The 12,557-nt window shown below is 55.6% G+C and overlaps 1 protein-coding gene across 2 annotated transcripts; it reads left to right on the top strand.

Annotated features, from left to right (window-relative positions):
- Positions 1-1,229: 1,229 nt before the first annotated feature.
- Positions 1,230-4,501, top strand: TPPP3 (tubulin polymerization promoting protein family member 3). Of its 2 annotated transcripts, none has more exons than XM_082770375.1 (4): positions 1,230-1,355; positions 2,580-2,771; positions 3,355-3,508; positions 3,690-4,501. In XM_082770375.1, the coding sequence occupies exons 2-4, from the start codon at positions 2,584-2,586 to the stop codon at positions 3,876-3,878; spliced, it is 531 nt and encodes a 176-aa protein (XP_082626501.1). In that variant the 5' UTR covers positions 1,230-1,355; positions 2,580-2,583; the 3' UTR covers positions 3,879-4,501. The 2 variants fall into 2 exon arrangements, with proteins under 2 accessions (XP_082626501.1, XP_082626500.1); XM_082770374.1 differs by lacking the exon at positions 1,230-1,355 and adding an exon at positions 1,819-1,952.
- The last annotated feature ends 8,056 nt before the right edge of the window (positions 4,502-12,557 follow it).

The following is a 12,557-nucleotide window of genomic DNA, read 5'->3' as shown; positions in this document are numbered from 1 at the left end:
GATTTTTTCTGGATATCCCCAAAAAAGAAAAGTCCCTGGGGGCCCAAGCATGGAGCCACATCTCTGCTCCTCTCTCAGTCGTGCCACAGGACCTGCGTGACCTCCTCCATGGCTCCTGTCCCTGCCACGGGCTCTGGACCAAGCCCCAGCCTCCTCCTGCGCTTCCTTTTCCGGGCTGCCGCAGGAGCAGCAGGAGCCAGCCAAGGACCTGGCTGCCGCGGCCACTTCGGCGTGCTCCGTCCCGACGGGGCTGTCACGGTGACAACAAATGCACAACAAACCCCAGCCCTTAGAAACTGAAACCTGACCTGCTCAACCCGCCCATGGGACGGCGCCGGTGGGGCAACGTGTCCCTCCGGGCTTGGTGCCCCTCTCCTGGCGCTCACCCAGCTCTCCAGATGTGCCTCCCCTTGGGGATACCGATATTATATCCCCTGGGGATCCAGATGTGCTGCCCCAGGGCCAGCACCTTGCTCCGTGTGGCAGCCCCAGTGACTGTCCTCTCCTTGGGGCACGCAGTGGCTCTTCTGAGCTCTGTCCTTGGAGGTACTCAAAAGGAGATGGTCCTGGGTGGCCCTGGTGGACCAGAGGACCTCGAGTCCCTTCCCACCTCCACCACACTGTGACTCTGTGATGCTGGGACAGGTCAGAGGGTGCTCAGTGACCCCTGTCCCCCTGTGTGAACTGTGGCAGGGCCTTATCATGCAGGATGGGGCGTGGAGCAGTCCACAAACTCATGGGGTTAGCTCATGGCGTGCTTGGCTTTGCAGTAAAAGTATTGGACTTTTTTTCCTATTCTCCAAGCAGGAAAAAAAAAAAAAAAAAAAAAAAAAAAAAGCAATCAAAACGAGTGCACAAACAAACAAACAGAAATGAGCAAGAAAAGCCCAATTTCCTCCTAGCTGCCACTCTGCATCTTCAAGCATGTGAAAGCTTCCCTGCAGCCTCTGAAAGCTGGGCTGGGGGGACGGGGTGTGCAGAGGTGTCTTGGTGACAAACTGCATCTCCTCGGGCCTCCTGAAGCCGCCCAGGAGCCTGGTGCCCACCCCAAGCACAGGCGAAGCTGCCTGAGATTGGTCTCAGGCTGTGGCACAGCATCTCCTGCTGAGGCATCACAGGGTGACCAAAGACCAAACCTCACAAGTGAGGACAGCAGCAGCATCCACACCACCTCCTTCCCCCCCCCCAGCAGAGCAAACCCTGCTCAGCCAAGGAGGAGAAGAAAGGGGCTGGATTCAACGAGCCAGGGGCTCCTCTGCACAGCAGCAGCCTGAGACCTTGCCTCGAAGCCTTGGGAAAAGCGAACGCCTCTCCGGGTGCAACAACCAGAGGCAGGAGCTCAGCACGAAAGCAGGGTAGGTGATCCGCCAGGGCGACCTGCCTGGAGCCGCGGCGATACGCGGTGCTTTGAGAAATGCCCGTGGAAAAGGCAGAAAAAAGGAAGGGCAGCTTTGGAGGCTGTGATATTGAGGGAGCGTTTTCCACACGCATGAATTTTCCCTTTTGCGGAGCGGAGGATGAAGGGATGGAGAACGGAGGGCAGAGGGATGAAGGATGGAGAATGAAGGATGGAGGGATGGAGGACAGAGGATGGAGAGATGAAGGATGGAGAGATGGAGGGCAGAGGATGAAGGGCAGAGGGATGGAGCCGCTGCGACGCTGCCCCTAAAGCCACGAGAGGGCTCCGGGCGCACGAACAGCTCCGGGTCCCCCGGGGGCAGCTCCTCCGCGGGGTCCCCCCCCGTTCCTCCCGGCTCCCCCCGACCAGCACCGGGCCGGGCGGGGTCCGGCGGCCGCTTCCCCGTGCGGGGCGGGCGGGAGGGGGCGGCCCCGGCGGCTCGGGCGGGAGCGTCCCGGGGCCCCTCCCGCTGCCGGGGGCCGGCGCGGAGCCAGCCCGGGGCCTTAAACAGCGGCGGCGGCGGCGCCCCGCGCCCAGAGAGCGGCGCCGGGAGGTGAGTGCGGGACCGGGACCGGGACCGGGACCGGGACCGGGGTTGGGGCGGGCGGGGACGCCGAGCTGCGCGGCTCCGGGGCTGGGACCCTCCCTAAAATAAAGAGTCTGCGCCCCCAAATGGCCTGGGACACCCCAAAAGGGGGCTGGGGCCACCCACACCCAAGGGCTCGGTGCCCCCCGGTGCCTCCCGGTGTCCTCCCGGTGCCCCCCGGTGCCCTCCCGGTGCCGCCGGGGCGCGGCGGGGCCGCGATGCTGCCCCCCCCTCCCAGGGTCCCTGCCCTTAGAGACGGTCGCTAGGGGCACAACCCCTCCTTAGCAACCGTCGCTAGGGGCACAGCATCTCCCCTAGCAACGGTTGCTAGGGGCACAGCCTCTCCCTAGCAACCGTCGCCAGGGCGGGGGGATGCGGAGCGGCCCCGGGGCTGCTCCCCCCGGGGGTGGATGCTCGGCATCGGCAGCCCCCGGGGCTGGTGGCCCCACTCGGGAGCTTTCAGCACCCCGAGGGCTGTTGGTACCTGCGGCAGCATCGGAGGCATGGGCTCAGGCAGAGCGCTGAGGCTGCCGCCTGCCTGCTGCCCCCCCTGCCCCGGTGGTAATGGGGCCCCCTCTGCCCCCCGTCCCGCAGCCCCATGGCTGGGAGCACGGAGATGGCGTCCCTGGAAGAGAGCTTCCGCAAGTTCGCCATCTACGGCGACACCAAGGCCACGGGGCAAGAGATGAACGGGAAGAACTGGGCCAAGCTGTGCAAAGACTGCAAAGTCACCGACGGCAAAAGCGTCACCGGCACCGACGTGGACATTGTCTTCTCCAAGGTGAAGTAAGTGACCTGGATTTCGGGGTCTCCAGTTGTGCGGTGAGGCCTGGGTGCCGTGGTTCCCAGGGAGGTGCAGCCCTCCCCAGGCCATCCATCACAGTGCAGCAGGTGCTGCCCTGGGGCGTCCTGCCTTCAGGGCTGCTTTGGAAGGACCTGGAAGTAAATTAGTGCGGATTTTGGGGGCGGGAGGCTCAGATTTTGGTGTCACTCAGGTGTCAAGGCGGGTATCTTGCCATACAGGAGCAGGGAAGGATGCTTGGGGCTGTCCCATGGGATGTGGCACAGCCCTGAGCTGGGTGACCAGGGTCACTCTGCCTGAGCAGAGGCACCAGGGCTGATTTTGGGGACACGGTGACACCCAAAGCTGCACCAGGGTGCAGGAGCAATGATGGGTGGGGAAGCTGCATCCCTGGTCTGACCCGTGCAGCCCAGCTGCATTTTGGAGGAGGCTGAGGAAACCCAGGCTGGTAGAAGAGAAATTCGGGGTCTCCCTGGTGCTATGCAGCCCCCCGCAGCTGCACCAGCAGTGCCGTTTGCAGGCACAACGTGAGGACGTGCTTAGGGCATCCCGGTTTGGTGTTTGCAGGGGGAAGACAGCTCGTGTCATCAACTACGAGGAGTTCAAGAAGGCCCTGGAGGAGCTGGCCCAGAAGAGGTTTAAGGACAAGAGCAAAGAGGAGGCGTTCGAAGCCATCTGCCAGCTGGTGGCAGGGAAGGAGCCCATTAATGTGGGCGTCACGGTGAGTGCCAGCAGGAGGAGGAGAGCAGGTCGGGATGGGAGGACGGGGCTCTGCCCACGGGCAAACGCTTTCTGGGAACCCCATAGCCCTGGGTCTGGGGCAGCACAGGGTCCCCGCGGGCTCAGGTGGGGACGGGGATGGGGATGGTGTCTGATTCCTTTTCTCCCTCTCCTGAACGCAGAAAGCCAAGACCGTGGGTGCCGTGGAGAGGCTGACGGACACCTCCAAGTACACGGGCTCCCACAAGGAGCGCTTCGACGAGACGGGCAAGGGCAAGGGGAAGAGCGGGCGGGAGAACATCGTGGACAACAGCGGCTACGTCAGCGCCTACAAGAACGCGGGCACCTACGACGCCAAAGTGAAGAAGTAGGGGCTGCTGCCCCTGGCGCCCACCGCCCCGCTCCCTGCGCGCCGGCCTTCGGCCATGTCAGCCTCGGGACGTTCCCGCGTGCCGTGGGGCCCGGGAGGCTGCGCTGGGGCCGGCCCCAGGCTGGCGGGATGTCGGATGCGATCGGGAAGTGGCCGGGCTCTGCCCCAGCGCCACGTCCGTCCCTTGTGCTGTGACCCCCCCCCCGCCCCTGCTGCTGCGCTGCTCCTCTCAGGGTGCCCCGCTGGCACCGACACCTTCCCTACCTCAGCCCCGGCCCCGGGGCACCCTCCCTGACAGTCCCAGCGGGGACCGCAGCCTGTCCCCAACCCCACAGCCCTGCTGGGGACCTGCCTTCCCCCCCCCGCTGACACCACAGCCTTCGCTTTCCTTCACCCCCACGGGGGTACCCATGGCCCGGAGCCACTGGGCTGCTCCAGGGATGGGGCTGGCCCAGGGGACGTGGCCCACGCCCCGCTCCGTGTTCCCCGGCCACCACCAAAGGTCCCCAAATCCCCAGAATTTTCACCCAAGTGGGCTCCCACTGCCTTCAAGAAGCCTGAACCAAGGGGTGCTGCAGCCCCGCGCTGTGACCCGGCTCTGCAATAAAGCCCCCTCCGCACTGACGCCTCGGCTCTGGTTGTGTTCGGCGACAGCCCGTCCGTCCGTCCGTCCATCTGTCCGTCCATCTGTCCATCCGCCTGCCCGCCTGCTGCTGCCGGGCGGCTTGGCTGGCCCCGGGGGCTCGATTCCTGGCTGGCCCCGAGTTGCCTGAGCAACCGCAGGCACAAACACAGCGCCTGGCTCCGGCTCCCGCTCTGTTTGCAACCAAACACGCGGGTTCCTGGTAACGTTCCCTGGGAACCGGCCGCGCTCGGGGCTTGGGCGGGTGCTCGGGGCTGGGCGCTGCCACCCACAGCACCCGTGGCTGCGGGATCGCGGCTGCCCCAGCTGCCGGGGACGTGCCTGGGGTGTGTGTGTGGGGCTCTCGGTCCCTGCTCGCTGCTCGGCTCCCTGCCAGCTCCGTCCTTCTGCATCCCATTCAGCTGCTTTTCAAAGCGCAGGGGGAGCGGGAGGCTGGCTGGCTGCTGCTGGGCTCCTCTCAGCATCGCTGCCCGGCTCTGCGGTGGACTGGGATGTTTATTCCTCCTTTGAGCAGGCCAGAGGGATGGTGGGGCTTTCTGTGCCCCAAAGTGCTCCTTACTAGCCCCCTGCCTGGGGGCTTTATCCCTCGACTGACCCCATTGCCCAGCTGCAAAAAGGAGGTGCGAAATGCCTGGGGCTTGGCACCAAGTGCCACCCCTGTCCCCCAGCACACAGCTGGAGGATTTGGTGAGGAAGAACACTTTGTGATGAGGTGAGCGGCCTGGCCCTGTGGGAATGATCCAGGACAAGAGCTGGTGGTGGAGCAAGGGGGGAGGACCCCGTCAGGAGGCTCCGGGTGCTGTGGGACCCCGGGGAGATGCCCTCAGGGCTGCTCAGCAGCAGGTTGGAGACCACGGTGCCGCTCAGGTGGCCAAGTTCTTCTCCCCTCCCCTCCTTGGCTGTGCATGAGAGGGAGTTTGGAGGTGAAGATGGATGCACAGCATCCCTCACCCTGCCCCTCTCAACACACCGGGGCTGGGGATGCCCAAGGCTTTCCTGGAAGCAGGACTGCTGGGCTCCTGGGCACTGAACAGCACGTCAACGCATTGATCTGACCACAAACTCTCCCCAAGGAGCAAAAGTGCTTTGTTTGCCCCAAACCCTAAAGGCTGAGTCACTGGCACAGGGATCTGATGTGCTTTTGATACTGGGAAATCAAGACCAGGAGGGGGATTTCTGCCCAGTCATAGGCTTGCAGCAGCTGTGCCGCCCCTGTGCCCACCAACGGAGCTGTGACACTGGTGGGCAGCAGCTGTTCCTCGTCCAGCTGTCCACGTAGCAGATCACACTGAGGTTGGCAGCTCCCACGTGTGTCCCAAAACCTCTCGGCTTACAGGTGCTCCTTGATCCCCCAGTGTCTCTACATGTTCTCTGCTGCTTGCTCTCCAGCTTACTCCAGACATTTCCCCTCCAGACATCTCTGTGTTCCCAAGGAGGCTGCTCCAGTGTCTGCGAGGCTGGATGGGAATGGGGCTGGGCGGTGGGGACAGGGATGGCCCCACAGCCTGACCACCCCACCCAGCTGGAGGCACGGTCCTGCCAAACCAGCCCCAGGGGAATTAGTCACTGGAAAAGACCCAGAAAGATCTAAGAGAGATCTGAAAAGAAGTCAGCCCTCCCCTGAAGTGATGGAAATGGCTTCCTGGGAACGACGAGATGCTTCTCGTGGGGAGAAGCACAAGGACCATGTCTCAGACAACACCCCTCAAACACCAGTCTTCGTGACTACTGCAGACAGGAAAAATCTGACCTGAAGCTATAAGAAGGAGGGAAATTAAAGGCTACAGGAGGAATGCATTCTGCTGAGAAATGAGCAAGGAATGAGCAAAAAAACAGTCCCAGAGGGTGATACTCCTGATAGCTCCCAGTACTGCCTGGTAGGAGCAAGGACAAACAGCCCGGGATGTTCCTGCAGAGCTGGGAGTAGGCTCAGGGTGGTGCCCATGACCACAAGACCCCCTGCAAGGAAGGAGAACTGCTGGTAAAGGATGGACACCATCAGACACGGTGGGGTGAGAGCATGGTTGTCGATGGTCAATGTCGATGGTCACCAGGTCAACCTGGTGAGGAGCGGGCTGGCCAATGTCATTATGAGGCCCCAGTCTAAAAGCTGGGAAAGGTCCTGGTGATCAGGGAGATTTGAAAGAGGCAGATGTCAAATCCCACTTCAGAACGGGCGAGGAGGAGAATCTGGAGAATGACTCCAGTCCCTGAGCAGATGGTGGAGGAAATGCTCCTGGAAGCTATTTCTGGGCACGTGGAGGACCTGAACAACCCCACTGCCTTCTGTAACAAAGCAGCCATCTGGGTGGATGACAGGGGACCAGGGGATGTTTGTCTGGACATTGGTAAGGCCTTTGGCTTCACTTCCTTCATGAGAGACAGCAACTAGATGCTGGATGGAGACCTGGTTGGACCACCAGGCTCAGGCTGACCAGCAGTGTGAAGGCCAGCTGATGCTGATGATTCACATTCCTCAGGGATCAGCTGCAGGGCTGACACCGTTTAGCACCTTATCAACGAGCTGGTGGGGTCTCAGCAGGTGTGTGCCTGATGCCAAATGGATGATAGAGGTCAATCTGCTACAGGTGGGGCCAGAGAGGCTTCAGCAAGCCTTGGGCTGCAGGGAACCTCCCGGAGCTGGGCAAAGGTGAGGGGGAAAGATGAGGGAACAGGGAAGTGATGGGGTCGGTGGGTGCCCTGCAGCAAGCTTGGTTAAAGAGGGGGTCCCCTGGGAGCAGGGGCTCTGGCTGCGAAACCTGAAGGGATGTCAACGTGGTGCTGAGACAGCAGAGATCCCAAATGTTGGTTGCTTTCTGTGACGGAAAGTGACACAGCCTGTGCAAAGGGCTCGCAGCCACTTCCCCCGCGTTAATGAATCTGCGCTGGCCAAGCCTTTGCTCGGAGGCTGGCTCCACACCAGGTCAAGAAAGACGCTCCAGAGCCAGCACATAATTCCCTTGCAGTGGAGGAGCCAGCAGGCGGAAGATGTCCCAGCCAGGATTGATGTTGCTTGCATTGATTGAGGTCCCAGGCACCAAAGCCCTTTTCTCCTTTCCATTTGCTCCTTCCCCTTGGCCCCAGTCCCTGCATCCCACACTTCGTACCCCTCTGTGCTGCCACAAGCACCTGGTGGCTGCCTCCTCCCAGCCAAACCACAGCCTGGTGTGGTTATTTATGATTGTAACTGTGAAACGTGTTCGTGACAACCCAGAGGAGAAAAATATGGGACAGCAAGAGCAAATCCACAAGCTGCCATTAGCATCCCAGGAAGAATTGCTGGGGGTAGAGGAAAGAAGAAAAAAGAGGGAGCAAAGTCTTCGCAGCAGGGACATGATGAAGAATATACGGAGTCCTCTAATTCCTGGTCTTCAGTACAGGTAATTTTATAGCTGCTAACCCCAAGTGCTAATTAACGGTTTTATTCATTGTTAATTTATCATCTTCTGTCTCTTTATGCAAGCTGATTTTTGGCTCTTTCCCATCTCATGCTCAAATTAACTCGAGACTCCTCCTGGCATGCAGCAGGCAGGTCCCTGGGCTACGAGGCCCTGCTGCATGCCCCAGCTCTTGGTTTCCAGAGGGAAAAGTGCCTCTGTAGGGTGGGGATGGGGTGGCCTTCCTCTCTGCAGCTCTGCAAGGCAAATCCTACTGGCAGGTTGCATTTGGTTTACCCAGGCGCCCTTCACAGAAATATCCAAAAATCCAAATCATATTCTCCACTATCACCAGCAATATCCAGTGCATACAGCACCACCCATGGATGTTATCAGGTTTAACTCAGGATATAAAACCAAAACAAAACAACAACAAAAACCACGCCTTGTATAAGTGATCTTCCTGCTTTAATGGGCATCAGGAGCTGGGCTGCGTGTCAACAAGAAAGGCAAGGAAAGACAAGATCTTCCCCTCCAAATAATTCCTTAAAAACTTGCTTTATGGTGGCCTGATACAGAAAGAGAAACAATCCATAGGTCTTCTATTTAGCAGAAGAAGCTAGAAAGTTAGAAAGACTCTAGCTGGAAATAAGGCACAACTTTTTATAGATTATGCTAATTTTAACCACTGGATGAGCTATCAAGGGAAGCAACAGAATCTGCTTTTCTGTGTGGCCATTTCACAAAAACTGATTGTCGTTTATAAAGAGACAATGTGCTTTTGGCTTGATAGCACCCCAGCATGCACAGGAAGGACCTTCTTCACTGGGGGATCCAGTGGATTCCTTTGGTAAAAAAAGATCCAGTTGGTAATGTGGCTAATGATGGGAAGCTTATGATTTAAATTAAATGAAGTCAGCCTGTGTTTGATCTGAAGCCTTCCTGGGTTCCTTGCTAGGGCGTCATTAGGTTCATGTAAATAAATCAGACGCTGAGGCCAAGAGAAATTATCAGTGTCTGGCAGCGAGACATAAGCTACTCCCTCTCCGTAAATTTCCGGGCCTCTTGGCACCGCTGAAGCCCTGTGGGAATGCCAAAGTGAGCTCTGTCCTGGAAAATGTGCGTGCTGCTTTGATGAACTGCACAGCAGAGGTAGCAGGGGGTTGCAGCATGAGCACAGCTCCGCAGCCTTGCCTCACTGTGTAGCCACTTTGGAAATGAGGCAAACTCTTGATGGCAGCAGTCTGAGAGCTCATCAGTCACTACAGGCACAGAAGTGACAGTGGTCCTGCTCCTATTCCCCTGCACAGGGTGGTTGTGGCCCAACAGCAACAGCCCTGGCTACAGCCTGCACCAGCCTGCTGGCCTCGGTGCTGCTCTGCAAGACTTCCCCCAGCTGCACAGAGCAACCACAGGGCATTCATCAGATGCTGCTGACACGCACAGCTAAAATGTGCTGCTGCTCCCTGTGCCTGCCTGGTAATGCAGTGGTTGTACCAGTGACTTGTTGGCTGACAATCATTCTGGGCTGCCTCATCCACAGACCAGGGTGCAGCTGGCACAGCAGGGTTTCTGCATTCATCGCAGCTTTGCTATAGTCTCCTACTGCTCTTCAGTCTTCACTTTTGTGTGATTTCTATTTCCTCTGGTTGAAAGGAGCTCGGGTTTTGACACAGACACATCCTGTCTGTACTACCATATTTACTGTCTAAAATAGTTTGGATTTTTATTTTTTTTTCCCAGCTATGCTGACCCCACTGGTGATACCTGCCCCTGCGTGTGCCTATAGCAGCCCCTCTAACAGGTACAGCAGCTTCTGTAGGAGTCTGCTTCTGGGTCTGGGCTTCTTCTGGAAATGAGATAAAGCCCCTACTAATTGTGAGTGACCCTGGATAACTTCAGGGAAATGTCTCATAATTATTTTGCTTCTACTGAACCTGGTATTCACTTATATACACAAAATCATTATTGTCCTGGAAATGCCTCATTAGACTGAGCAGCAAGAAAAAGAGTGTGGTTTAACCTACAGCACCACGCTGATGGAAAGGGTAATGCTAACCAGGTGGGATGTTACCCAAACAGGATCTCAAATTTATTCAGTACAGGTATTTCTCTGCCACAAGGTTACTTCCCTAGAGAGTTTCTAGGCTAATCTAAAATCACCTGGGGCCATGCCTGTACTAAAAGAAGGGCTTCACACTTTTAACAGCAAGTTTTGTGCCTGGGACTAGGGTTCTGGCTCCTTTGAGAGTTCATTTTTCTCTGGGATGAATGATTTGGCCAGAGATACTGATGAGGAATGATCATCCTCAAGGACATAGGTTCAGACCCAGAAGAGTGAGGCAGCGTTTGCCAGTAAGCCCAGCAAGACCTTGCCCTTTGTCCTTGTGTAGGAGGAGCACAAGGAAGAACTTACAGATGTTGTTATTCCAAGAAATGCTGTTCTTCTGTGTGGCAGCTTGCACTGGAATACACTTGAAGAGGAATGCAGTAAAAAAAAAAAAAAGTGCATGCACTTGGACATGCATGTGAGCTGCAGGTGGTGGCAATGCAGGACAGGGCTCACTCCACCCTCACCGAGCATCCCTCCGCTGAGTGCACTGCACTCAGTGCAGATCCTTGGCCTTGTGCCAGGCAAAACAGCTTCCTCGTCTAGTTGTACCTGCCCTGCCTTCCTCGGTACTTTTCCATTTCACTGTGAGACTGACAGACAATGTGTTCCAACAGTAAATTGCGTTCAGACAAGATTCAGAGAACAGCTTGTATCCTGGTGGGTCAATGACTTCCTCAGAGGTATAAATCTAAACCTGGGACTAGGACTTCAAGTGTTTGCAGACAGTGGCCTGAGATATTGGTTTGAATATCAATGTGACGTGATATTTCATCGCCAGCTACACGTTGCCAGCACTATGCTGGAATATTGATTCGGTACCATTTTAGAGTGAATTGAATTAACTAAATTACCATCCTCTCAGCACAGCACGATCTCAGATGAAATTTTATTATACAGGAGTCATCCCCACTTTTTGTTAATGTAATAAACGTGGCAGAAGAAGACAGGGGAAGATAGGAGCAGGAAGATGCTGAGAAATTGACCAAAGCAAGGATTAGATTCACCAGCTTTAAATGCAGCAAGAGATTTCATACAATCTAAAAATGAACACAATCCGTATTTAATGTCTGTTTTGTTCCCTTTACAGAGGACAATTGCATAATTGCTCTGAACTCCAGTACTGACTAGAGCTGTATGCTGATGGTACCGACGCAGTTCTTTCTAGTGGGGATGATGTCTCACGACTGGTGCATTTTTCAGAAGGAAGAGGTGCTTTGTGAACAGTATGACTGTTTCCTTTACTCAGCTGTTGCAGCAGGAAGTTGTTCATGGACACTAAAGACCTGGGAAAGATTGTTGTGGAAAAAAAGATTAAAATGGTGAGAATGCATTCTGGAGAGGGAACCTGCTATGATTAGGAACATTTTTCCAAAACTGATATACTGATTTCCATTTACTCAAATTCACATGGAAAAAAAAAAAAGTTGTTGAAATTTGTACTTAAAGCTCTGTGTTTCGAGACAACCACAACTACAGCTATGACTCATTTTAAGATTTCGTGCCTAACTGGCTTACAATGATTTATAACCAACAGGAACCATTCAAACTGTGTCGTAGAGATTGGTAGTGTGTGCTAAAACAGCTGGAAGCCAACTAGCAGAGTACTATGATTGCAAAAGACAAAGACTCTGGTCTCCGATTTTGACCTGTGATGCTTTTTCTAAAAAAAAAAGCAGTTTCAGCACACACGGAATATCCCTGACTTTCCACTCATTGAACTGGCACTTTCATATCTTGGCTTAAAAGTCTGTAACCTCAATGTGCTCCAGTGCTTGCTCATGTGTCAAAGCCCTGAATTCATGAATTTGCCACTGCAGGGGTACTACGATAAGCACACGTGAACTAGGACTGGAGGAGTTCTGCTAGGACACAGGTGCCACCTCCTGTTGTGACTCTGCTTGTTCTGTACCTGAGGCCAGCCCCTACCTCTGGCTCTCCTGCAGAAGAGCCACCATCTCCTGGAGTCCGGTAAGCTGTTTCACTTCCAGTCTTAGGAATTCCACCTGGGTACTCAGCTGGTTGTTCTTCCAAAGCAACTCATCTTAAGGAAACACAGTGAGAAGTCTGAGCAAAATCACCAAAAGCTGGTAAACGCATTTTTAATAAAAAGCAATTCTTGATGCTAATGCGTAACAGAGTAAGTTTCTATGAGCAATATTAATAACAGCCACAGTTATTATTACTATCTCTTTTGTTCAAACCCTAGGTTGAATCTGTTCTAGGCACATTTTTGGATCAAAACTTTTTTGATGTACTGCTGTACTGAGCATGCCTCTAACAGGACTGTCTGTTCTGAAAGACAAGGGGGATTGTGGAATCCACTGGCTGGAGGTTACACCGAACAAAAAAATCACTAGAGCAGCCTGTGAAGGGTTGTGGTCCTTTGTTACACAAAGCTTTTAAAACTCAGGGCTGAAGGACTGGCTAAAATGCATCCTGCAGTGACCCTGCAGCACCCAGGGCACAGAACTGTATGGCCGCTGCTACAGGGCAGCTCAGAACAGATGCTCAAACTTACTTGGCCATCAAACTTGTGAGGCTATCTCC

Source organism: Aythya marila, assembly GCF_965140915.1.
Source record: "Aythya marila genome assembly, chromosome: 12".
NCBI classification, from domain to species: Eukaryota; Metazoa; Chordata; class Aves; order Anseriformes; family Anatidae; genus Aythya; species Aythya marila.
The sequence above is the reverse complement of the archived record's forward strand: the minus strand, read 5'-3'. Positions and strand labels throughout refer to the sequence as shown.

Excerpts from the sequence above, each read along its gene's own strand:
- TPPP3 (XM_082770375.1), top strand. The coding sequence starts at position 2,584 with ATGGCTGGGAGCACGGAGATGGCGTCCCTGGAAGAGAGCTTCCGCAAG. Across the intron at positions 2,772-3,354 it reads ATTGTCTTCTCCAAGGTGAA|GGGGAAGACAGCTCGTGTCA; the intron begins GTAAGTGACCTG and ends TGGTGTTTGCAG. Across the intron at positions 3,509-3,689 it reads CCATTAATGTGGGCGTCACG|AAAGCCAAGACCGTGGGTGC; the intron begins GTGAGTGCCAGC and ends TCCTGAACGCAG.